The 25461-nt window shown below is 44.6% G+C and overlaps 1 protein-coding gene across 2 annotated transcripts in view; it reads right to left on the reverse strand.

Annotated features, from left to right (window-relative positions):
- Positions 1 to 231: 231 nt before the first annotated feature.
- The window catches only part of vimar (visceral mesodermal armadillo-repeats), a 51900-nt gene continuing 26670 nt past the window's right edge, over positions 232 to 25461 (reverse strand). The window contains exons 13-17 of one of the 2 annotated variants that reach the window (XM_077648718.1): positions 23758 to 23937; positions 15610 to 15738; positions 10157 to 10280; positions 7908 to 7939; positions 232 to 6731 (exon numbers count right to left, since the gene is read on the reverse strand). In XM_077648718.1, coding sequence (XP_077504844.1) covers positions 6619 to 6731; positions 7908 to 7939; positions 10157 to 10280; positions 15610 to 15738; positions 23758 to 23937 — 578 coding nt within the window. In that variant the 3' untranslated portion in view covers positions 232 to 6618. Of the gene's footprint in view, positions 6732 to 7907; positions 7940 to 10156; positions 10281 to 10582; positions 14833 to 15609; positions 15739 to 23757; positions 23938 to 25461 lie in introns of those variants that run through there. The other variant, XM_077648719.1, reaches the window with a different exon arrangement.

Below are 25461 nucleotides of genomic sequence, written 5' to 3' on the forward strand. Positions count from 1 at the left end.
TCGTGGAGAAGGGACCAAGCCGGTCCCGAAACGTCGTTTTTTTTTCTTCAAAAATTAACCTGGTTGGCATCAGTCATCTTTCTACTTCACCTTACCGTATCGTACGGGTAGCTGTTGACGTCTGGCCCTTCACACGCAGATGCACATAGATGGTACACACTTCGGGCACAATCTGTTTTATCAGTGTTAATAATGGTGCTTGAGTGCATTCAGTAAAGGTCAGACAAGGCGCATGGGTCAGGAAATAGTTTAATAGGACAGCAGTGTGCCGTTGACTGCTCAGAGGGCTTACATGTTTACCTTGGTCCCCAGCAAGCTGGTTTGTTTCGTAGCATGCTGCAACTGATACAGTGGATTAAGAAAATATACAAAGCAAGACAGAGAGTATTGTCAAATACAGATAACCACCAGTTTCAAACTCAGTGCTGCTTATTCTCCTACCCTGAGTGAACTTCACATTAGGTGCATATTTCATACAGATTAAAAAAAAAAACATTCTTGAAATGGATTCCTCAAAAATAACAGCACTTCAACACTGTCGCCCAATTCACGTAACACCACAGTCAAGTTTTGTCGAGAATGTGCTTACTCAGTTTCTACTGTGTGCTCAAGATAGATCGACAAAATTTCTGCACTCAGCTTGACAACTTTATTTTCAGCTTTAATTGAAGCTGGATAGCCTACTTTATTATGCAAACAAGCCAGACACCATGAATCAACTGTAGGTTCACTGAAGTTATCAGGTATTCCACTTTTGCAAACAGCTCTCCTGGCTGCTAAGACTGTGTATGCTGCAGGCAGTAACACCAAATGCAATGCCATCTTGCTTACATTTTCTTTAGATCAAAATATCTGCTTTTCACCAAGAAATAGCTTAACAGGCTCAGATGTCAAGAGCACAGGCCATAATATGATGATCAAGTTTCTCTTGCCCTGCCAAACTGAAACAACTTTTTTTTTAACAAAAAAAATACAGAAAAAATTTGCACACAGCACACACCTGCTTGTAGTAATTTTGATGCTACCAGCGCAAGCTAACCACTTCAATGAGGAACTTCAACTACCACACTGTTGACGGAAGCCTTCATCACTGCCTAGCATTATATCGCACAGAAATATGTAACAGTCACTGGGGAAGCAGCAACAGTACACATGCAGCACAACCTCAGTTGCCTAGTGAAGTACAAGTACCCTAATTACAGCAACCAGGTGATATCCGCTACAGTACTTTGCTCCATAATGTTCTCTGCATTGCAAACAGTGGTAAGCCTGCCAGCCGTAAGCAAAATGCAAGCTCAACTACAACAATTGTGAGCATTTTAAGATTACACCACAATACAATACTAGATGAAGCAAACTAACATTCCAATAGCTCCCAGGATTGATGTCACAGAAAACAGTGGACTATAAACCCTACAATGCCATAATGCTATAACATGTTCTAAAAAAAAAAAAATCACTGTCCAAATTTTTTCAGGCTATAAGGTATCTCAATTTAGAAGCATAATCTTCAGGCCAACCAGGCATGAAACCTTCACCTATGGCTGAAAAAAGAACTGATACAATAGTAACTGCCATACGTGATAAAGTACATCGGTAAGAAGGTTGATAAGCTGAATTCATTATCAAAGACTAGTGAAGCCATGCCTCTTTTTTTTTTTTAATGTCTGAGGCTTGTGATCTCAGTGTACACAGTGCACACAGAAAGATGTCAGGCATGGGCATGCACAAGTGGGATGTCAGGGGCCATGGCCTTATCAAACCCCTCAAGTTTGGGGGGGTGCAAGTTTGCTAGTAAGGTTCAGAAAGAATACAGATGAACTGGATCACTGAATTTTCACATGTCAAAACACCATCAGCTGAGGCATGCCATAGTGAGGGCTGCAGGCTTATTTCAACCAATTGGGGTGTTCTTTAGAAGCACTGAAATCCCACTACATGGGCATTTTTTCCTTCTGCCTCCCTGAAATGTCATTGATGTGGCTAGGATTGAACCTACAAACCAACACTCAGCAGCCTAATGGAATACCCAGTGAGACATTGGGGGAGCAGGGGTAAAAAAGTTAAAAAAAAAACTGGTCAAGTCTTCAGATTTCTGCTTCCAATAAATTTGTCTTCACCACCCAAACACGGCATGCCCACGGTGGAGGCAGCAGATGTCAGTCAACTGCATTCTCAACCAGCTGCCTGACAAAAATAAAATTCTGTACATAAAAAAGCTACCCATAAAGAACAAAGGAGGATTCGTCAGATAATAGCTCGACATCATGCATGCTTAAAGTGATTTTCTGAACATAAATGGCAGCTTAAGTGAAGGGCATTTCTGGCACTCATAACAGGGAAAAAAAAAAAAAGAGCACCAAGATGTGCAAATGTGTACAAGCAATATTCTTACTTCAACTGGCAACACCTAGTTACACCTGATCGCTAAAGTTTCTAGTTGAAATTTCACAACCTATGATTGCTGGAATGCATTTAATGGCTACAGAACATCTTTAGTGTAGAACTGCACTCTACTGCGCGCAGAAAATGCTCAAAAATTATGCTCATGAAATAAGCACTACACGCACCTTCTTCTGGATTCAAATGGCATGCAGCAGTAAAGGGCAAGTCTATAGGGCTCAGACAAGCTCGTCAAATGCCATTTCTTGGCAATATTCTTCTCCTAAAGACCATCTAATCTGATTGTGGGAAGCCACCAATGGCACAGGGACATGCCCACAATAAATACTGGGCATCACTACAATGACTTTAGTAATTACTACCAAGTGCACAATCAATATACATTAAACACCAAATGCAGTGCAAGGTCATATTGCAGAGATGTTTTATAAAGGGAACCAAGGTTCATCTTGTACCTGACTGTTAAAAAAAAAAACAGCACTAGGAACCAGTCAGAGCCAGTCATGCAGGAAAGTGCCTTTTAGGGCTTTACCACAATACAATAACAGCACAAGTTTCAAGTGCACAAGCAGTACACAAAACTTCAACATACAAACAGTAGTACACTTTGATATCAGCCAAAAGGACTCCTATGCCATTTTAAAAATATACTGTGAAAACTAAATCGAGTACACTCCCACTCCTCAGTTAGGGTGGCAGACTAATTTCAATAGTGACCAAGTTGTCTTACACTTTTGAAGCATACACAGCCACAAAAATAGATGGTCAGCACATGCACATGAAATATTCACTTACTTACAATGCATGTAAATTTTTCTTTCTTTTGCATATCATAAGTAAGGTGAGTTTCTTAATGGCCAATGCAGTAAGAGCCAGGATAATACCAGACACACTCGTGTGACCTAGCAAAGCATTTAGGCTAAGGGTAGAACAAACCAATGACACTGCAGCTGTTGACCATGTGACTACTACTTATAATATTCTCCTCCTCCCTCCTCCTGCTACGTATAAATAAATCTATGTGTAGCCTGTGCTCTTATAAATAATATTTTCTTAGCTAGTTCTTTTAGACCAGCAGCAAGCATGATCAATTTTGAATGTTCGAATGAAAACGAGCTACGACTGTCAAATTCATGCATAACCAGACACCAGTGCTTAAATATAATTTTTTGCCGTTTAATATAGTGTAAACACAAGAATATAAATAACAAAAATGCTACATGAAAATTAAACATCCACATGCTTGCAAGCTTCATGCATCCATACACCTAGATACTGTACTTATTTATAATTCAAAAGACAGACTGTGCTAATTGTGAATGTAACTAAGAGGTCTTTTAAAGGGAGACTGAGGAGAACTCTACGAAATTTTTTTGTTAGCAAAATCTGATAGTTCAGCATTTCATGGCTTTGTTGCCGCTTGTCCGGGAGTGAAAGATGCATTTATTTCAAAGAAATTTGGATTCGAAGTTTAAAAAGTTTTTCCCGCCGCTCCAATTCAAACTCGATAACTCTTATGACGTCACGGAGAACTCTTATGACGTCATAGGACAGAGTGACGTGAAACGTGACGTAAACGCAGACTCCGTGATTTCTGGTGGCTAGCGGTGCGGTCTAGCAGCTGCCGAAATGAAAGCTACCGCCGCTGCACGTTGAAGGCATCTATGGGGGGTCACTACCGTCGCTTCGTTTACGTTTGCACCGGCGTCTTGCCAGCGTTACGATAGATCCTGTTCCCGAACCCGACGACGTAGTTCTCGCAAAAACTCCGGCCTGCATTTCAGCGACCTCAGCCCCACAGAGTGTGCGATGCTTTTGAGGGAGCACGGTTAGGTTAGGCGCCGGCAGGTCGTTTCCCTTTCCGCCGTGAGCAGCCGTTGCAAACTAAATATCTTAACCACAGTTCGGGGAGTCGCGAGGGGACAGGACAAGGTCGGCGCGGTTGCGCGGTGCAGCAGGCGACTTCGAGGTCTCCCACGGTTGCAAGGGCCAAGTTATTTATTTATTTTTTTGCCACAAAAAACAGATGGGTGCTTAAGGGCGGTCACATTTAAAGTTGGCGGCTTGAAACTAAAGCCGACGCACGACGCTTCAACGGCTTCCGCTAGATCCAACGGGTCCACTGGATCGGGCTCTCTCGCCCACTTGCATGTACCTTCAGATGTGTACTGTAAATGGATTAAATTAACTGAGAGCTCGAAAAGAACAGCTCCGCCCAACTGCCGAAGCTACTGAATTACATCACAACGCGCACCTCGCTGCGGAGCCGAATCAGTCTGGCTGGGCCGGCGACGGCTGGCGCACTCGGCGCGAAATAGAGACATGATCCAAGTCCCCGACAGTGCGGTCAGAGTGCACCGAAGCCGCTGAACACGTCGGCGGTGAAGCGCAGTTGGAGTATAGAGGGCCTCGCTTTGACCGACGTGACGTCGCCGTGCAGCGCGCGCGTTACGCCGGAGCATAAACGCGCCTTAACAGAGCCTGCACTTAACCGCTAACCAACGCATTCAGTGGCGGCATCTATGGGAGCCACTGAAACCCCCCGCCCACTCACTGAATAAAAAAAAAAATCCTGTGCCGACACTCGGAATCGAACCAGGGCCTTTGGCGCTTGAGGCGGAGACGCCACGACACTCCACCACGACCACTCAAGGTACAACCATCAATTAAGGCGCATCTAATGAATGCACTCTTCCGATGCAAAAAGCTCCGCGCTTTCGCTACGTATATCCTGGCCTAACAGAGCTAGGCCATCAGCAGTTTTTCTTAACTGCCTTGTTGTACCTTGTCTCCCGTCCCTAATAAACGATTTCCGTTAAGTAGTTTGAAGTTGACTGGCACAGCCTGGAATGTTTCGCCAGGTGAGCGTGCGAAGATACAATTAAGTGCTCTTTATACTGCGAACTGCCTTGTACGATCACCGACCATTGTGCCATCATAGTTTTTCATCGACCGTGGCGATCATCTGACCAGCCTTAACAGGCTCCTTCAAAGTTTAACTAGCACTTGAAGCGGCACCTGGAGTTCCTCTGCTGTTCGGCACTTGTATATCGAGGCACGTCAAAAACAAAACCACGGGGCACGCAAAGCTCATAGACGCGAAGCGCTATAAAAAATCGAAACTCTCCTGGCCGCCTGTGGCACCGCCAAGCATCGCTTTTCTTTGCTTCCAACATTCAAGTTGTCTTTTGTCTGCCTTCCTTGTGTGATAAAAGTGCACTACCGGTTTTAAAACAAAACTTACTTCAATATTGAACCGCGCAACCTTTTTTGTCAGCCTCATAGATTCACGACCCCATGTAGGAAGGAAAATTCCTCCAAAGTGGCGTCTCTTGTCCTATGACGTCGCCACGCTTGTACTTGCGAGATTGGCCTGTGGCAGCGATACCTGTATTTTGGCTCTTGCTATTGTCTACCTTACAAGAGCTTTGTTTTCAGTAAGAGCGCCGTTTTTGTGATCAGGAGCTGGTATTCTATCGATACAAGCCAACTTCAATTTCTCCTCAGTGTCCCTTTAAGCGAACTTGCTTTAACAATTTTTTGCTCATGCATATAGCATTTCTTATGCCTACAAATGGACCACAGCATATTGACAATACTGAGCTCTACAATGAAGTTCAAGCTAGTGGTTTTGGAAAAAGGCTTTACTGACTAATGGCTGTACTGAGCAGCGTAAAAAAAACATTTAAACAGTTCCCTGATTGTAACTGGTTGAGATACAGCTTTGCTGCCAGTTAATTACTGGCCTTGGTCATGAAGTGCAATCAAAACTGCCCTCCGTCATAGCAGGCACACAAAAACACTGGTCTACATGATAATCGGAAGCTGGCGAATAAAAGAGTGCTTTCTACAGACTAGCAGTGTGCATTAACAGTTCACACCACTGATGCATAGGGCAGCAACATCAGCCACAAGAACTACCATGTCTGAAGATGCATATTGAGTCCAGATGAAGACCACACTGCCACAAAAATCTTAGCATTTCTACACAAAGTCTACTATGTAACAAGCACAAACACATCAGCGACTGAGAACACTGCAGTGAATAACGGGAAGGGTACACCTACACTGAATCAACGAGACATTTGGAATGTGACCACACTTCACTTTAGCCTTTACTATTGCTAGCGCACACTCGCCCTCTGTCTCAGTGATGAGTGACACTCAGAACAACTTTCTCAGAATGATGCAGAGAAAAGAACGATACAAACTTATTCATTTCCCCAAAGGGAACAGCACTACAAATGAAATGGGAAAAAACTTCAGATTCAGCTCAAAAGGCACCGATAATTGCCAAGGGTAGGATCCATGCTGGAGGTCTTCCTCACCTAAAATACACCAGTTAATAATAGTATAAACTGAAAAGCCAAAGCGGCCTTTTGTCAGCACTGACCACTGATGTTTTGGCACTCAGTTTTGCAAAAGGCTGTAGATGCCGAATCATTTAAAGCTTTGCATCATGCTGTCTTTTCTCTCCCTCTCCTAGTCGCTGATGCACTGGGACATGGTAACACGTGAGAGATTATATAGCGGTAGTACAGTGAGTGGGCCTTACAAAGGGGGTGTCTGCTGATAGGTAAGCCACATTATGGCGCTAGTATGTGACGCTCATGCTGCAACATTCAAGTACATTGGCTAAGCTCAGCCAGCCAGTTTTGTGTCACCATAGGAACTGGGTGCATTGGGTCTGTTGCTGTGGCAGTGCAAATTTAAATTGCTTAAGTAAACAGCTGATTATTTAGCAAGCACTTTGTGCATAAGCAGGTGAGCATTGTGCTGCGTTAGAGTTACTGTACGCACATTACAATGGTGCACAATATTTACTGGAAGTTTGTGCAGTCAGGCTTGAGAGCTTCTACTGCGCGAACAACATTAGCACTGCTGCTTGAGGAGTGAGGTTTACTTCCTAATTATGTAAACAAAGGCATAATCACATAAACTGGAAAACAGCAGCTATGGAAACCATGAATTTGAGACTGACAGGAAAGACATATAAAACAACTACAAGAAGGCAAAAATTTCATGAGGCTTTACTGTGCACCTAATGCGCACACAAAAAGACAACACGTTGTAAACAAAGACATATTGCGATCAAAGCTGATACAACGCAAGGTTGGCAGAAAAGCGGAATTTTTACACATATGCTATGGTTCTGAACTAGTTATCTCAATAGTATAGCCTGTAATTTACTGCTACTGCACTCAGACAAGTGAGCTGGAAGCATACGATTCCACTTAAATATTTATAGTAGTCTGAATTGCTGCACAAGCACTTATTCAGCCTGGCTTCTTACACTACAGTAACTAACACAAATTAAAACCTTGTCAAGTGAACCAGACAACTTGAAAACTGGACAGAACTTCCAAATTGCATGAATTCTTATCTGCTGATTCAGCAAAGCATATTAGGATATAGTGTAATAGTTGCGTTCTTCAATGACCATCGCTCCATTCAGCTCACTCTAAATAAAGGAACAGAGACTAGCAGCTGAAACTGATACTCACATGTTGTGAAAGATTGTGCTCCACTTGATACTCTAAATGGAATGCCCCAGTGTTAATGAAACAACATTCAACACAGGTCGGCAGCAAGGGAGCAAAATGCTTAACACATCATTGGCTCCTTTGGTGAATCACATAAAAACCCTTCTGAAATTACTCTTCGTGAAGCTGCACTCTTCGTGAAGCAGTGGCCACAAGAATGCGCAATTCTTCCTTGCCTGTTTAAATCATGCATTCTGTCTTCAACAGGTGCCAGGCTGGTAAAATTCCTTGTACAAAACTTACAGAAAAAGATGTATAAATATAAAATGTAAAAAGACTACAACAAAACACTTCAAAGTCAGAAATAAATTACCCAAGAAAAACATCACTGAGAGAACTCTTTTCTAGGGCAACTCTTCTGACTACATGGCAAGGCCACTACAGCAAAAAACTTGCTGAACTTGGCAGTAAATAACACCCCATTATATTGACATTAAAGCTGTCTGACACACAGGAGAAGCATTTTTAGCTCATAACGCAGAGAAAATATGCCAAAAGATAACAAACATAAATATAAAAACATAATCGCCTTAGTGTACGTAGCATTCGCTTAACAATCCAAACACCAAACAGAGTAATTTTCTTCAAAATTGCCACACAAAAAGCTCTTCAGTTCACAAAAAAGTGCAGGCAGTGGATGCAAATATGCATTATGGAAGAGGTCTCCTCGGTTTGACCAAACTTTCCATGCTCGTTCCAGCAGTATAGTGTGCTCGAAAACATTTGTCTGTCAATCCAGTTAACTGCGGCAGTTGATTGCAACATCCAAGTGCTAAGAGTGCTGCGCTCACCTGTTACAAATATAGCACTGATACGTGACTGCTCCGAACAGGCCCATTTTTCTGCATTAATTTTACCAAGTAGCAATTCTAGCTTGCACCAGCTCATTTCACATATTTAAAAAAAAGCTTTTTCATAATGCTAATGAAAAGAATCCACAGGTTTAGCTTTAGTAAAATGGTTGGAGCAAACTTCAAACACAACCAAGTTATGTTACAGTGGCTATAATTGTAGCTCAGTATATGAGACTCATATACGGAAGTTTGCTTACATAAAGATGTACTCATTCAGAAAACGTACCTTTGACCACTTATAAACTCCCTATAACATACCTTGTTCAAATATTTATATTACAGAGATAAGAGTTACCAATATTTACTTTACTTTGCAATTAATGCAAAACTGTAAGAATCTGATGTTGATTGCGAACAGTTTACAGGACACACTACATTACTTAGTTTCAAGCACTGCGGTCAACCTCTGTACTCCAGCAAATACATCATGCAGGTTCATAATGCAAATATGGGGCCAAAAGCAAACATAAAAAATATGCTCAAGAAAGGGCACTACATTGTGCAGAGCATTTTTTTTTCCCATGCCACTTCCTCACTTACGAGAATTGACATGCATGAATACAAAACCACTTACACAGCTTCAGCACGCTAATCTGAGAATGAAAGAAGGCTAACAAAATTTGTGAGCTGGGCCTGATTGCATCTTGGATCCAACCAAGAAAAACGTATCATCATAGTGTAAGTATTTATATTACACTGAACTAGACTAGCTGTAAAGGAAAAAGAAGAAAAAGACAAGGCCCACAGCTTTAAGCTGTAGTCATAAGCAACATAACAGGTAAAAACGCAACTTCGAGCTAAAAACAAAGCAGTACAAAGTATTGCCTGTATAGTGGCAAAAGCACAATGTTGTAAAAGAATCCTTCAAAATACTATTTAAAACTCAGTCCTAACATTTCTTCAACAAGGAGGTTCCGCATAGCGTCAACAACAATATGTGATTCTGGCAACCACATAACTATTAGAGGGGTTTCTCAGCGCACACTGTGCTAAAAAAAGAGGGTGCTCTGTGGCAACAAATGATCAGTTGGTGAAACATGTGTCATACAGACACACGTGGACTTCAAAAGGTATAAAATAATGCTCATCAAAGTAATCTGATCTCTAGCAAAGGTCTATGCAGTGGTCATGCCATGAAGTGAGGAGAGTCGCTACCCTACAGAAGCTTCACAAAATGACTTAACACTGCCCATTAGACAAAAAAAGGCTTGCCTCTTATAACACCTACCATTGCCAGAGATGTATACACAAGGCCTGAAAAGCATTCATAGCACATGCGACTCAGAGCAATGCCAAGCAAGCTGCTTGTGCCAAAGCGGCAGCAGTGCCCCAACATTAAAAAGCCTGCTCGCTCACAGCTTTTTCTCAAGGACCTGTAGAGCCTGCGTTGCAGCTTTAGAGATGGCCTGGTTGCTGTGGTCCTTCAGCTCAGTAAGGACCGCTGAATAGCCTTCTGCCTGCAGAAGTGGCCTGAAGGAATCTGCACACAACAGCTAGCGCATCAACTTTCTGAAGAAAATGAATATACTTGCACAATGCCAATTATTCCTCGAGTGAAGCACAATGAATGCGCATGGCAATGCGTTCATGCTACACGAAGCTCACAATTATGTCATCCTTACACATAAAATTGTGGTACAGTCCACGCTCGATATGCGGGCATGAAATTGCTCAAGGTCTCGTTGGTGGCAAGTAATCGGCTTCACTGCAAAAGTTCGCATGCGATGTCACTTTTAGTGACCGTCTCGCATGGACAGAGAGGAAGGGACACCATGCAGCACAGCAGCCATAAAGCATATGCTTTATTCCGAATACAGTCCACGAAAACCGCGCTTCTTGGAGCGAAGTTCAACAGCAGAACCAAGACGGCATGTAATACACAGACTGACGGTAAGCGCTGTCCGCTTGCATGGCTGTGCACTGTATAATCTACAGTAGAGGTATGCAGTAGTGTAAGTTGTCCTTCTTTTCCGTTCCTGATTCGGCCTCGAGCGCTCCTGTTTCTAATGGCCGCACACCTTCAGTTATGAGCAACGGGGTCTTGCTACATATGCAGACGCAACTGCCAGCAACCGAAAGCAAGCCATCACAGTTTTGGCAATGGAACAGTTTGTTCATATGGCTATGTTGTGCTGTTACCCTCACAGACATTCCACGATCGAAACCTTTCTTTCTAGATTGGCTATCTAGTGCGGGCAGACGTGTGTGTTGCATTCACCCATTCGGAAAGGGTGCATGGCGAACGGGCACGAACAGGGGCAGTACGTCCTTGTGGAGTTGGTTTCGTGAAGCTCAAAAACGATCTCATCCCACACCTTTAACTCTCTGTCGCAATTCTTGCAATCCACAACGCAGCACGTATTTCCTCTGCCTTTCTGCATCCTCACAGAAAGGATAAATTCGGTGGCCACCTGCAATATTTCCACTGCTGCGTCTCTGCGTACACCCTGGCGACATGCCGGTGACTTATGAGGCCTGCAATGGCGTCGTGTTACGAGTGCACCTGTAACACCATCTGGCCTCAAACGGAAGAACTGCATGCTGTAAATGGTCTATAAGATTAGTGTGGGATGGACATCAGTAACAAAGCTCTCTGACATGGACTGGTCGGCCTACTATTAATGCCTGCCCTGACATGCTGTACCCACCTCCGGACACTACCACTGCTCGTAGGATATGAAGACAATATATCACAAATGAGCTTGTCTTGGTAAGTGCCAAGGTGGTTCAGACATGCTTCAATCCACAACGCAGCACGTATTTCCTCTGCCTTTCTGCATCCTCACAGAAAGAATACAATCGGCGGCCACCCGCAATCAATATTTCCACTGCTGCGTCTCTGCAGAGGCCTGCGTTAAAATTTTGCCAATGATGAACAGCTAATTAGAATACAAGATCCCTCCTGTAGACATATGAAGTAGGGATGTGCGAATATTCGAAATTTCGAATACGAATCGAATATGTTTCATATTCGGTTCATATTCGTATTTGAGAAATGATATTCGTGAATTTCCGAATATTCGAAAATTCCCGAATACTCGGCAGCAATGTATACCGCGCCGACTTTCGTAAATCTGATTGTTGCAAAAGCGCAATATCTGGAACATTATCTGAATATAGAGTTTAAAGTTCCAGGAAAACAATATAAAGGCCATGTTCTCTTTCTTCTCCATCGTTTATGGCGTGGACCAATTGCATTCCGATGCCGCTAGGCTTGACCTTGTGCGCAATTCCTCAAGTGGGCTTTCCCACATACCACGCGTGCTGCGAACAACATGGGGGACGGCCCGCTTCTAACAATTGCAACGCGAAAGCGTGTTTATTTTTTATCCTTGCGTAATATGTTATCTAATTAATGCCAACACCCATGGCATTCATTCTGCCAACTTAACTCTATGAGCGTGACCACCGCCATCTTGTTTTGGTCAACTACGCTATGCGGGAAAGCCTACTTGCAGAATTTCGCGTGAGGCTCCCGAAGGGGCGAGTCGAGGTGTCACAACAGGGCAAGCGATCCTGTAAAAATCCCGCCTGTTGCATGCTGCACTGTAACCCATGAGCCTCTTAAGTGGGCGTAACGGCAGGCGTGACAACGTTCGGAGGGCCCCTGTCACTAGGTCAAAAAATATAACCTGGAAGCGTAGTTTTGGTTTCTGAGCTTGGCCACTCGCCCATTGCAATGGCAACTGTCGGCCCGCGCATTCGCCAGTAGTCCAATCTCAACACCGTGCCGCTTTCAGACGCTGACTGACACATCGCTCGTCATTTCTTTTCCTTTTTTATAAACAGCCTCGCCATTCCGATGTCAATGCGCATTCCCATCTCGCTTATCTCGCGATGTCTTCCAGCATGCGGAAACTCTGTGCTCGTCACGTGATTACAGGTGTTTGCACGATAGAGCCGCCTCATAAGACTACCGCATTTTCGGGGCCGCGGGGCATTTTATAAATCGACCTTCAAATAGCCTGGGCATTTCTGTCGGTTCTTTGAACTCCGAATTAATGAGGTTTTACTAGCCATAATGTTATTCTTGTTTCCAGTCTTGTCATGTTATGGATTGCATTTTGTCTGACCACATTACTGGTTGGATACTGTTATGCAGTTCAAAAAAGTAGTATACATTTTTGCGCACATTGTTTTTTTTTATATGGTGCTCAGGGAGTCTAGTTTTGTTTATTTCAGTTGCAAAAGCCATACACTATTTTGAAAAAAATACGAGCAACAATTTTTGCTTGTTTATCTTTTCTGAATTTATTTTTTGTGCTGACCAGATATTCGATATAATATTCGAAGCCATTTTTCCCCCAATATTCGCATTCGATTCGTATTCGAAAATTTCTATATTCGCACACCCCTAATACGAAGGCAACGAACTGCCCTAGTAAGTGTAAATAGCTGCTCAGAAATGTACTATAGACATTCCCTGCCTGGTGATCTCAAGTTCTAACAAACTGTTCGTGAGAAAACTGATTCTCAGCCATGCACATGACTTTCCAGGCCAATCCCTGCAGGGATAACATTAAACAAATTCTAATCTCTTTCTCTGGGATAAAATGGAAGCCTGTCAGTAGTGTCATTTTCTCTAGTACAGTGCTACTGCTGGCAAATGTTTTGGGATGTGTGTGCTTAGGAACAAATTAATTGTAGTGCTGCCCCAGAACCAAGTTGCCTGGTACTGATGATACCATCAGTTAAAGAATGCATGTCCCATCACACTGGCACGTATTTAAGGTGACTGGCTTGCTGACTGCACAGCAATTGTTTCTCTTCCCCACACCCTCACCCCATAAGCTCCTGCTGCTGACTGCACATTCTAAATTCTTGAGCAACTAGCAAAGGTAGAACAGCTTGCCTTACGCAACTCGAAATCTGAGGTTTCACTGGCATTGCACACACAAGATCTCACCGGCTGCTATCCTTACTGTATAAAAAAGCAAGATCATGTGAGCACAATATCTGCCCTTTCATATTTATCCAGTTAGCTTTTAGGTGAGTGAACCCAGGCATAGTACTGAGCAAAGTGCTGATCATAACTATACCTCAGTGGAAGAATTAAAATGAGTTTTCACAGTGACTTTTTATGAATAATTGCAACACAATTTGTTTCTAGAAAGCTCGAAGAAGGTTCTATTAAGCATTAGCTTCTTTTTTCTAGTTTCAGAGCATTACTGAAAGCAGAGGTGGATTTTAGCTGGCACTGTATATGCCTTGTGAATGGGGGCTCAAAGCTCGTCAAATGGAAACTTCCACTTTTTCTTTGAGCCCTCCTTCTCCTCTTGTTTCTCTTGAGGAAGAAATAAGGACACTGACTGACTGATTGACTCTGGGCAAGGGCGGTTGCGAAGTCCTGTTTGTAGAATACGTTTCTTGAACCTTCTCGCTAAAAAAAAAAGTTTTTCATGGTTCTTCCATACAAAATTTCTCACTGAGGGTGGAGTAGGGGGAAGTCTGCCACTGAATGAAATCCCCAAATACTTGGTGATGTAAACCAGGGAATTCTGGTGCAGTCCAACCTGGATATATCAAACTCAAAGGGGATCGTGAAACAGCTCTGTACCGATAATTCATTATATAAAAATGGCAATAGGTAAGCATATTTGTAGCCTAGAAGCAAGGATGCATTGCACCAGGCTAGCGACATGCTTCTTGCAGCGATGTGCCACCTGCCGGCGTACTGGCAGTGCATTTCTCGCTAGCCGCTGCCAGGCCTAACCTGCTTTGCATTGAATCCACAGTGGACAGTGCTTTGGGACTAGCCCATGGCTATCATGAGATGTATAATCTTTTTATGAGTGCTGTATAAATGCAACATTCTCTCATTAGAATGGAAGTTCAGTTGGTTTCGGCAAAGATTTCAGCATCAAAGCGCACCAGGCTAGGGCCATGATCAGTCAAGGTTGGCTTCATCGCATGACAGCGATGTGGAATGGAAAATAAGTACAAGAGACCGAAGGCCAACCTCAGCACACCCCACGTCCACATTGTATCGCGGTTGATGCCACCAGGTGCCCAATGCCACGCAGCCGACCCGTCTCCATGTGCAAAAAGTGATCGAAGTAGGCCATAAGGAGAAGCGCCACTCGCAGTGTGCAGCACATTGTTCGATATATTGAATGACTGGAAAAATTAGAGTTTGATATGCAGGGCTACTTTCCTACACTTTTACACAAGGTTTGCAAGGGGATAATATTTGTCTCATATAGCCTATCATCCAAAATATCTGGATTCAATATATGTATTCCGGCTCAACAGTATCTTGAAGAAACAGCCCAAAAGCTGAAAACACAGCAAGAAAGGGCAGGGCAAGCACCATCATTTTCTGGTGACAAGTGTGTGTACCAGCTATCTTCAGCTCTGCATGAAATCGAGATATTATATCTCGATACATACATTTTCTGGGTTCAAGTTATTATGCTTGTGCATGAGTGTGCTTTCTTGACTACCACGTATGTTTGAGTGCAATTCCAATAAAACTTCAGCTCAGAGTTGGCATTTGTCCTGCACATCTTGCTGTGTCCTGGTCTTTTGCATTGTTTTTTTTTTCAAGAAGCTACAACAATAAATCGCCCAGGTATAAATTATAACAAACTGGAGGAGTTATTATTTTTTTTTTCACTACGCCAAATGTGAAATGTTTCCCTGGCAATATTTTGAAAAGGAACAAATTTGCTGAAAATTTCCCCAAAGAAGGACACAGGAAAAAAAACAAGAAAAAACACTTCCTAAAGGTCACCAGCTGTCATTTCTGCACATGAAGCATTGTGAGCTACACAGGGATGAAAAGAGTAAGAACAGTGCAGAAAACTCACCAAGGTTCGACAGGGCTGTTGTGAGAGCAACTGCATTCTGCAATGCTTCAGGTGAAATTTCTGGCGACTCGAGCAATGATCGCAGCAGTGGCAGAATATCTGTCTTCTTCAGGTCTTCTAGAGCAGCACCTGTAGTTTGACAACAAAACTGCACTTATAAAGAATGAAATGGCTTACAGCAAAAGGCTCTTAGAAAAGATGATGTTTTATCTGATTCAGAAAACACTGAACTCCATCCCTCTTATTACAGACGCTGACCAAAAATTCAAATTGTTGATTTTTCGGACATAATGGTTATTCGGACATCTTCACAGCACTGCCACATGCATAATAGAGCCAACATAATATAGCAACTGAAATTCTGAAATTTCACAAGCATCGCAACTGATTGCTCATATTTTTGGAACCCGCACATTTGCGCTGACCACAACACCACCACCGATATCCAAGTTGCCATTTAATTTGCATAGCAGGGGAACCTTGTTAATTGAAACTTCAAAAGGAAGCAAAAACCAGTTAGAATAAAGCCGAGTTTAAACTAAAAGGGCGCTTCTTTAAATTGGAAATCTAATATTTTACGCGGGCTGACACAGTGTGCACGCATGATTGCGAGCTGATATTGTTGCCAGACATCTTCTGTCTTACAAACTTGAACTGTAGTCACCAGTTCATGGAACACTTCATCCCAAATATGTGAAGGGGCAGCAGCGAAGAATGTAAGAGGGGTACGACTATGCGGAGACCGTGAATGGTGAAAAATGGAGGTGCTTGTCGAAACAAGGATCGCATACTTATGTAGTCTCAAATTTTCCATTGCAATACTGACAATAACTAGCACTTCACCTCTAATCATGCGTTAGCTGTCACTAAGTGCAAGTAGTAACATACTGCCAGTTCTCAGATCGGTTTCGAACTCTAAGCACTCTAAGCCTTTGCTGGCTGGGGCCGGCAAAGTGCTTGCCCCAGCTGTTTGAAGTTCTGCCTTCTTATCTTTATCACCATCTTCACCTCTCCATTGTGGGGCCTCCGTACAGTGGGAACAGCCCAGTTGCCACTATGGTGTGTTTGCTTTCATATCTGGACTTTTTCTCATCCCATGGTACTCGGCTGGTGACCCGAAAGACCACGGCGATCAAGGCCACGGCGGTCGCATTTCGATGAAGGCGAAACTCTAGAGACCCATGTACTGTGTGATGTCGGTGCACGTTAAAGAACCCCGGGTGGTCGAAATTTCTGGAGTCCTCCACTACGGTGTCCCTCACAGCCAGAGTCACTTTGGGACGTTAAACCCCCTAAGCCATAAATCCATAAGCCATGCATCTGACGGCAATGTGCCGAAGGCAGTACAGGCACTGAACACAGAGGTCATGAAAGCGGTTACAGTCTATCCTCTGTGTACACACACTGAGATATGTGAGGTGTCAGAATGTGCATAAAACTATTAATCTCTTCCACTAGCTCCTTGGCAATTAGTAGTTAAGTAAAGAGATTTTTTTCATCTGGATTTGATTTTTTGGTCATTTTTGTCGTCCTCAGGAAGTCTGAAAAATCAGCCAGTAACTATATACCGCCCTACATGATACACTGGCATGCATGTTGTGTGTGAAAAATGCAATTTTAATCAAAAGGGCAATAATGTTCCTTTTGTGCAATGCAGCACAGCCATTCAAAGTGAACATTTTGCATTTTGCAGCACTGAAAACTACCGAAGAATTTCATCAATCACTGAAATTTACACAAGCATGCCCGGCCTGAACCACTGAAATTTTCAAACTAAAAAACTAAAGTTAATGAGCCTGGAATGAAAAAGGCCGAGGCGCTCAAATTTAGTGTCACATTGAGTGAGCTGCTCAGCACTACTGTGCAGGCAGCCATGCAGGAAGCTTCAGCGACACTTGCTGGAGAACACAGAAGTAAGCAAGTGCATTCAAGTGCAACTTTGTCACATATAATAGGGAGTCTCAAATAAAATTATGAAGGAAAGAGGTGTGAAGAAGACGACGCGGATTAACCGAAGACTAAAGAAGATGAAGGAGAAGCATTCGGTGAGGTGGAGAGAGATTATTGGTGGAGAAGAGAAGGAGAAGACGACAAGGCTTACGTGAACTAACGCCAAGGCTATAACAGGGCGAGGGAGAGCGAGGCACGGGGGGAAGAACAGAAAAGTGGAGGCTCCGGTAAGTCAGGGACGCTTCGGCTGGAAGAGAGCGACGCCGGCTACTGCTCCAGTGAGCTCGCGTTCTACGGCTTTGCATCGTGGACTTCCTGCCGTTCCTGAGCTTGTTCTGGGGAGTTAACTGAGGACGCTATCACCTGCTACGGCCAGGGGTGTCTCCAGTGCTGTTGCCACCCATCTGGGTGGTACCCCCAACGCCAACAACATCGGCATCAACTCCACGGGCGCTCGGACCGGGAGCTTGTACGACGCAGCCAACGACGCCAGCCCAAGCACGTCGAACGCCACCTCAACAGCGGCTACTGGACCCATACAACGCCACAGCTGCACCGAACAAACCGTGAGCACGAACGCCAACCACTAACAGTAGAACGCTGGTAGTACACACTGGAAGCAGTGTTCCCAGGTCGTGTGTATTTATAGTCCGTGTTTTGTGTTAGTTTTGTGTGCTAGTGTGTGTGTCACGTGGAGTGTATTAAATGTGCGTCTGTGTGGGTACACCTGCCGCCTGGTCCATTCTTTCGGTCCGAGTGTTCTACGGGGAGATCAGTGACAAAGATAAGTGGCGAGCTTGCCAGGATTCATTTCCTTTTCTCCTTTTGCTTTGTCTCTGATCTTTCCGATTTCTAGACGGCAGAAAGGATGGATTTGACAAAAACATTAGAACTGGCACTCAAGCTGGGGTTAAGCAAGGAAGAGGCGATGTGTCTCTATGAGGAGCAGGCAAAGAGGCAGAAAGAGGAAGCAGATAGGCAGAGAGAGGAAAGGGCGCAAGCACGTCCAGACGCTCGCACAGATGCTTGCGAAGCAGAAGAGGCTAACAGAGCTCGTGAGCAGAAGAGCGGAAGGAAAAAAGAGCTCGCGAGGCAGAACAGCGAGAAGCTAGAAGAGCTCGCGAGGCAGAATAACAGGAGAAAAGAAGGATAGAACGGGAGAAGGAGTTTATTTTGTGGAAACAGGCGCATGTCGCGGAAGGATATGAGGAGATCACGGACAATGATCAGCGTTCCTTAGCGGGTAGAGAATCTCCTAGACCGGCCAGAGTTTGTCCCAGGAAGCTGATGGCTCCTTTCGATGGCAAAAGAGATGATCTGGACACATATCTGCAACGATTTGAGCGGATAGCTTTAGGGCAAGGCTGGGAGCGCAGTGAATGGGCCACGGCATTGAGCATGTGTTTAGTTGGAGAGGCGCTGAATGTGTTTGGAAGGATGCCTGCTGCTGATTTCATGGACTACGAGAAAGTCAAAAAGGCACTCCTCCAAAGACTCAGGCTTACGGCAGAGGATTTTTGTGAGAGATTTCGCACCGCGAAACCTGAGGATTCTGAAACCACTAAGCAGTTTTCCTGCAGGCTGACCAACTATTTTGATAGGTGGCTTGATATGTCAAACACAGAAAAGAGTTTTGAAGGGGTGTGTGACAAGCTGGTCACAGAGCAATTTTTAGCGTGTTGCAGCTCAAGGCTAGCGCTATTCCTGAAAGAAAGAAAGTTGTGTTCACTACAAGAGTTTGCCGACACTGCAGACCAATTTCTCGAGGCTCAAGGGATGAGAAATATGAGTAAGGCAAGGGAGGAAACACAAAAAGTCCCAGAAACAGATGCGACAAAACCAAGAGCATATGGTGGTGCATCTAATGCGCCAGTACGATGTTTTCTCTGCGGCAAGGTGGGACACCATGCAGTTCACTGTCGGACTAGCAGCATTGCCCAAAGGACACAGGTTGTGTCAAGGTTGTAAGAGGAGGGGTCATACTCTCGATGACTGCAGATACAGAACGCAGGACCGAGCTGCATGCGTTGTCGACTCTAGGGTAGAACTTGTCACGCCACCTGAAGCTCCACAGCTGAAAGGAGAGCAAACGCCGCTGGGAAATGAAGCGGTGAGTGGAACGCCCAAGTCGAAAGCAGCAATGCCGGTGGTGGTTGGGCAAATAGGGGACCGTCCTATATTGGTTCTTAGAGACAGCGGAGCCAACACAGTTTTGGTTCGGAGAAGCCTGGTGAAGGACGAGGATCTTGCAGGGGAAGCTTCGGCCGTCACTCTTGTAGATAGCACAGTAAGGTACCTTCCTGAAGCCAGGATTCTAGTGTCCACGCCATATTATACTGGACAGGTAGTGGCAAAATAGGTAGACCAACCCATCTACGATCTCATCTTGGGAAACATTACGGGTGCAAGAAGTGTCGAAGACCCCGATCCCGAGTGGAGGACGCTCGACGTTGAAGAACACCCAAAGGAGGAAAGGCCCGCAACAGCTCAGACGGGTGCAGTCAGTTTCTTGTTGGTAGTGAAGACAAGAGCTCAAGCGACAGCCCGAGCAACGCAGCGTCCGCTGTCTACTCCTGTTATGATGTGCCTGAGCGTAACACCGGGCGAAATTGCAATTAGGCAAAGAGAAGACCCGAGCTTGAAGGCCTGCTTCGAAAGAGTCGGGGAAAAAGTGAAAAGAAAGAAGAGTCCTACGTCATTCGAATATCAATTGTAAAATGGTCTTCTGCACAGGGAATGCATATTTATCTCAGGAGGGCGGGTCCAACAGCTGGTGTTACCGAGAGATATGCGAGAGACAGTGCTACGCTTAGGACATGACGCCATTATGGCCGGACACCAGGGTGTTCAAAAAACGGTGTCTAGGATCACCGAGGAGTTCTTCTGGCCAGGTGTCCAGAGTGACGTTAAACGTTTTGTTCGCTCATGTGATGTGTGCCAGCGCACAGTTCCGAAGGGAAGAGTTGGTCCCGTTCCTTTGGGCAAGATGCCAGCCATCGACCTACCATTTCGAAGAGTAGCTATTGACATTGTGGGGGTGAGATAAGGTAGTAATAAACCCCAATTTCAATGAAGACAGAAGATAACTTTGGAGCGGACTTCATGAGTAGAGCCAATTGAACAGCTCTAGGTATCGCTTGGATGCATCTTTTTGGTGTTGTTGTTGATTTGTTGTTGTTATTGCTATTGTTATGTGATTATACAAGGGAGTGTGTTGTGGACATTAACATGTGTATTAAGGACACCACACGGACAACGGCAGTGGTGTATTAATGTTCCGAAAATGCAGTTTAGTGTGCTTTGTTAGTGGTGTGCTTTTGGTGAGTGCTGGACATCTGCAGTGTGTTGTGTGCTGGGTTTGAAATCGATACAGAAGATAGTCGGTTGGCTGGATGGCTTGAAGATGAGGATGACGTGAGCAGTTTTTCATAGAAAAACTCTTAAGAGAGGGGGGCCCTCATCATATAATAGGAAGTATAAAATAAAATTATGAAGGAAAGAGGTGTGAAGAAGACGACGGGGATTAACCGAAGACTAAAGAAGATGAAGGAGAAGTATTCGGTGAGGTGGAGAGAGATGATTGGCGGAAAAGCATTCAGCGAGGTGGAGAGAGATGATTGGTGGAGAAGAGAAGAAGGAGAAGATGACGACAAGGCTTACGTGGACTAACGCAGAGGCTATAAAATGGCGAGGGAGAGCGAGGCACGGGGGGAAGAACACAGAAACGGAGGCTCTGGTGGGTCAGGGACACTTCGGCTGGAAGAGAGCGACGCTGGCTACTGCTCCGGTGAGCTCGCGTTCTACGGCTTCGCATCGTGGACTTCCTGCCATTCCTGAGCCCGTTCCGGGTAGTTAACTGAGGACGCTACCACCTGCTACGGCCAGGGGTGTCTCCAGTGCTGTTGCCACCCATCCGGGTGGTGCCCCCAACGCCAACAACACCGGCATCAACTCCACGGGTGCTTGGCCCGGGAGCTTGTACGACGCAGCCAACGACGCCAGCCCAAGCACGTCGAACGCCACCTCGACGCAGGCTACTGGACCCAAACAACGCTGCAGCCACACCGAACCAACTGTGAGCACAAACGCCGACCACTCACAGTGGAACGCTAGTAGTAGACGCTGGTAGCAGTGTTCCCGGGTCATGTGTATTTATAGTCTTTGTGTTTTAGGTTAGTTTTGTTAGTTTTGTGCGCTAGTGTGTGTGTCATGCAGGGTGTATTAAATGTGCGTCTGTGTGGGCGCACTTGTCGCCTAGTCCATTCTTTCGGTCCGAGTGTTCTCCAGGGAGATCCGTAACAAACTTGCATGCCAAAAGATGGCCTCAATCATATTAAACAGAAAAAAAAAGCACAACTCAAGTTGACGATGCTGGTGTTTGAAGAAAAATCGCTTATTGCTAAAGTATGCTCCCCATTCAACAATCAGGCTCCTCCTTTTGAATCTAGAACAGATTCCACCCTTTTGCCAGTCTAGATCTTGCTTGGAGCAAAGCTTACACTGTACAAAAGACAAAGGAACCTGCAGATGACAAGACACAAAAACATAGGTGAAGCTTCTCAACTGTTTGCCGTGCCCTTTCTTGTGCCGTTTCTTTTTTTTTCTTTTCTTGCTTTCAATTGTTTCATACACAGTTAGGACATCCATGCAGCATTGGAGAGCAGCTCAAATCATCATGGAATGACAAGGGTACCTTCACAAACTGAGCTTGACAGTATACTTACGAAGCTTTCCCACCAAAGACCACAAATTTGCATTTTTCAGCAGTACTTTTTCTGAGTATGCTGCCAGCATAGGAGGTAAGGTATAAAATGCATTCAATATACCAGGTGTTTCAGGGAAGACAATGTAATTTTGAAAAATAGGCTATTTGGGCTAAAAATACGGCTTTTTCAGCATAGTATTACCAGTGTTGGTTAACTAATTTCTTATAATTAACTTTTTAACTACCACAGTTAGGTGACTGGTTGCAATTAGAGATTTGTAGCGGGTCACCTCAGTGAGATAACCTAGGAAATACGATGCGCCACTGTCGTATTCATGTAACTCGTATTCATGTAACCACAGCTAGAGATTACACAAAATGGAAAGTCCCTGCCGTTGCCGTCAGTTGGCCTTCAGCTTTCGGAAAGTGAGATTGCGGCACTATGGACTCTTCAGCATCCATAGTTGAGTCACTCGCATCTACATTATCAGGCGAGACAGCAAAGCGCGGCCAGAGGCAGCAGCTCACTAGGGACAAAGTACAAGAGCATTGCAATTCAACAAAGCATGCAAAGTAAGCAGCTGCAGCGAAACAGCATTCACCCCCAAGCCCTTGACAACAACTTAGCGACACACTGACAGTGCCAGTGGTCTGCTTTGTCATCAGGCTGAGGGGGTATTGTACAGCCACAACAGGGAGGAGGAGGGGTTCCCCCAAACTTGTTTTCATTCATTGCGGAAGTTAACTTGCCCTTCTTGGAGGGGGAGAGCAGCATTCTCCAGTGCGAGGAGGAGTGTTTCCCTCTCTTGCCTGGGCGGCGGTGACACAGGAGGGGTTATGACTTATGACATCAGTCGCGTGCCATGTTTCTGCTATGCGTGCCTACCGCATGTGCCTGCCATGGCTTTCTGATGACGGCAGCATTTTCACACAACGAGCAAAGTAATGCTTTCGCATTAAAATGTGAACACCTTGCAAGATTTTCACAGTCTGGCAATGCATGTTACAAATGATACAAAATAACATCCGTGGCTAGCACATATCTTTGGACTCATCATGAACAATGAATGCAGCACTGCACATTGCAAACGCTGATTTTCCACATGGTACCCCAAACCAAACCAAACTGTGGCATGGTCTTTCAGGCTGACACCGAAGCACATTTATTGGCATCCTACTTCAGCTGTAGAAATGGACATGGTCAGCTTCACTCGCTTCATTCCTTGTGTATGTGTTGACACATGCACTCAGCGAAAGTCCTTGCCGACTTTCTTCTTTAAATGCCTTTTGTTGCTGCCTGGAGATCACATGAGAGTTACAGCTTCAAAACTGCTTTGAACACTCATGTTGTTAGCTGTGAATGATGCTGGCACACTTGCGGAGCAAAGCTTTGAACTACACTTCTTCTTACTACACAATTCTCCGGATGACCAATATACTGCCTAGCCAAGTGCAGCGCATATAAGCTGGCAGGAATCTCAAGCAGCACTCACTGGGAGGTGATGGGGTCAGGGCGAGCGTGAGGGCCAGCAGGCCCTCGGCCTGCATGACACTGTGTTCAGACGACAGCATGGACACCCAGTGTGGCAGTGCACCCAGCCGGCACAAAGTTGCCTTGGCTTCACACGATGCGCTGTTTTTCGCTATCCAGGCCAGCAGCCGAACTGATTCACCTGCCATCCGAAGAGTGAGAGAAAATAACTGAAACCATGCCATATTTCCATATTTCCTCTTACAATGCCACAGAGAGTTCAAATGCAGGCTCGGTATGATTACAAAGTGTCAGCAATACACCTGAGTCCTGTATTTACACAAACGCACAAAGTGGCTGCTTGTCATTATCACGTCAGCCATGTCAGCTCTTTGCTGCGACTTAAATATTCGAGCTGAGCAATCAAAAATTACTAGTGGAAAAAAAAAAACTATACTTTCTGACAATGACACTTGTGACTATCCGGTGACCAACACCATCATAATTGCTTGTAGAAATTTATGAAGCCAATTAGAGACAAACAGTGTGCTAAACTACGGTTACATGTTAGACTCCTAATCCCAAAAAAATGCAAGGAAGTCTAGTCTAGTACTGTCAAATGTGTGCAACCAACTTCATGAGTGACTAGAGCTATGTCCAGGCTATAAACTGGGGCCCAGAGGCTGCAGTAAATCTCTGAAGAGCTGGGATGACCGCCTCTCTAACCACCTAGGGTCTTGGAGAATCATCAGTACTACAACAACTCCACCCCTGCGTTTACTGCAGCATGATAGTTCCTTGGCTAATCCAGTCTTTGTACAGAGGTACGATACTTCTAGCTTTCAGCTTATCTCATCCCCAATTTAGCTCGTATACATTAAGAAAAATTTCTGTGTTGTATTTATTTGTATTCATCTGGGGCAGAGGTTCGCAACCATTAAGCTTTTGAAGACAGGTCATTCAAGGACCTCTTTTTATTTTTCTTTCAACAAAAAAGGAAGAAAAGATGCAGAGCTACAACTACAGTGACCTCTCGTTATTACGAACTTCCGGCTTATTCAACCTGACGCTTAGGTCCCGTCAACATCCTGTGAATTATAAGAGACCCCTTAAAGGGGCTGTGAAAGGGGTTCTCAACAAAGATGTGATATGCGTAGGATGCTAAAGGATGCAGCGTCACAAATATCCTGCAGCAAAAATTTTTTTTTTGCGTTTTCTGGAAGCTGAGTTTTCTGTAGTCAAAATCTGAACTTCCAAATCGTCGCGCCTTTCTCTCTCCTCTTGTCACTTTTTGTACGCTCAAACGTCGGTCCGCCGGCCTCACACACTCCCAGGAGACATGGGGCCCCTAGTGGCGGAGCCAATGCCTCCTCAACTGGTTTGGCATATGTGGAGCTGGCACGGTGAACCAATAATAACAGTCCACTATTGACATAACGAGTGCTACATGATGCGTTATGCATGAATTCAAGCAAAAGCTCAGCACCGCTGGTCACTGCGAGGCGCAGAGGCGCGAGTTTTTAAAACTGTATTGTAAATTATCGGCTCGCTCTTGAGGTCTTGCACGCAACATAAATGCTCACTGGCCTCTACTGTACATAAAGCAGGCATTTTATAGCCAACCTCAAACACCATTTTCAGGGACCCCTTAATTCTAACTCCGCACCATCAAATGAAAATTTTCAGTCTCTTTTGAGTCTGAAATATCGAGAGTTAACTGTGTAAC

Source organism: Amblyomma americanum, chromosome 1 (assembly GCF_052857255.1).
Source record: "Amblyomma americanum isolate KBUSLIRL-KWMA chromosome 1, ASM5285725v1, whole genome shotgun sequence".
Lineage (NCBI taxonomy): Eukaryota > Metazoa > Arthropoda > Arachnida > Ixodida > Ixodidae > Amblyomma > Amblyomma americanum.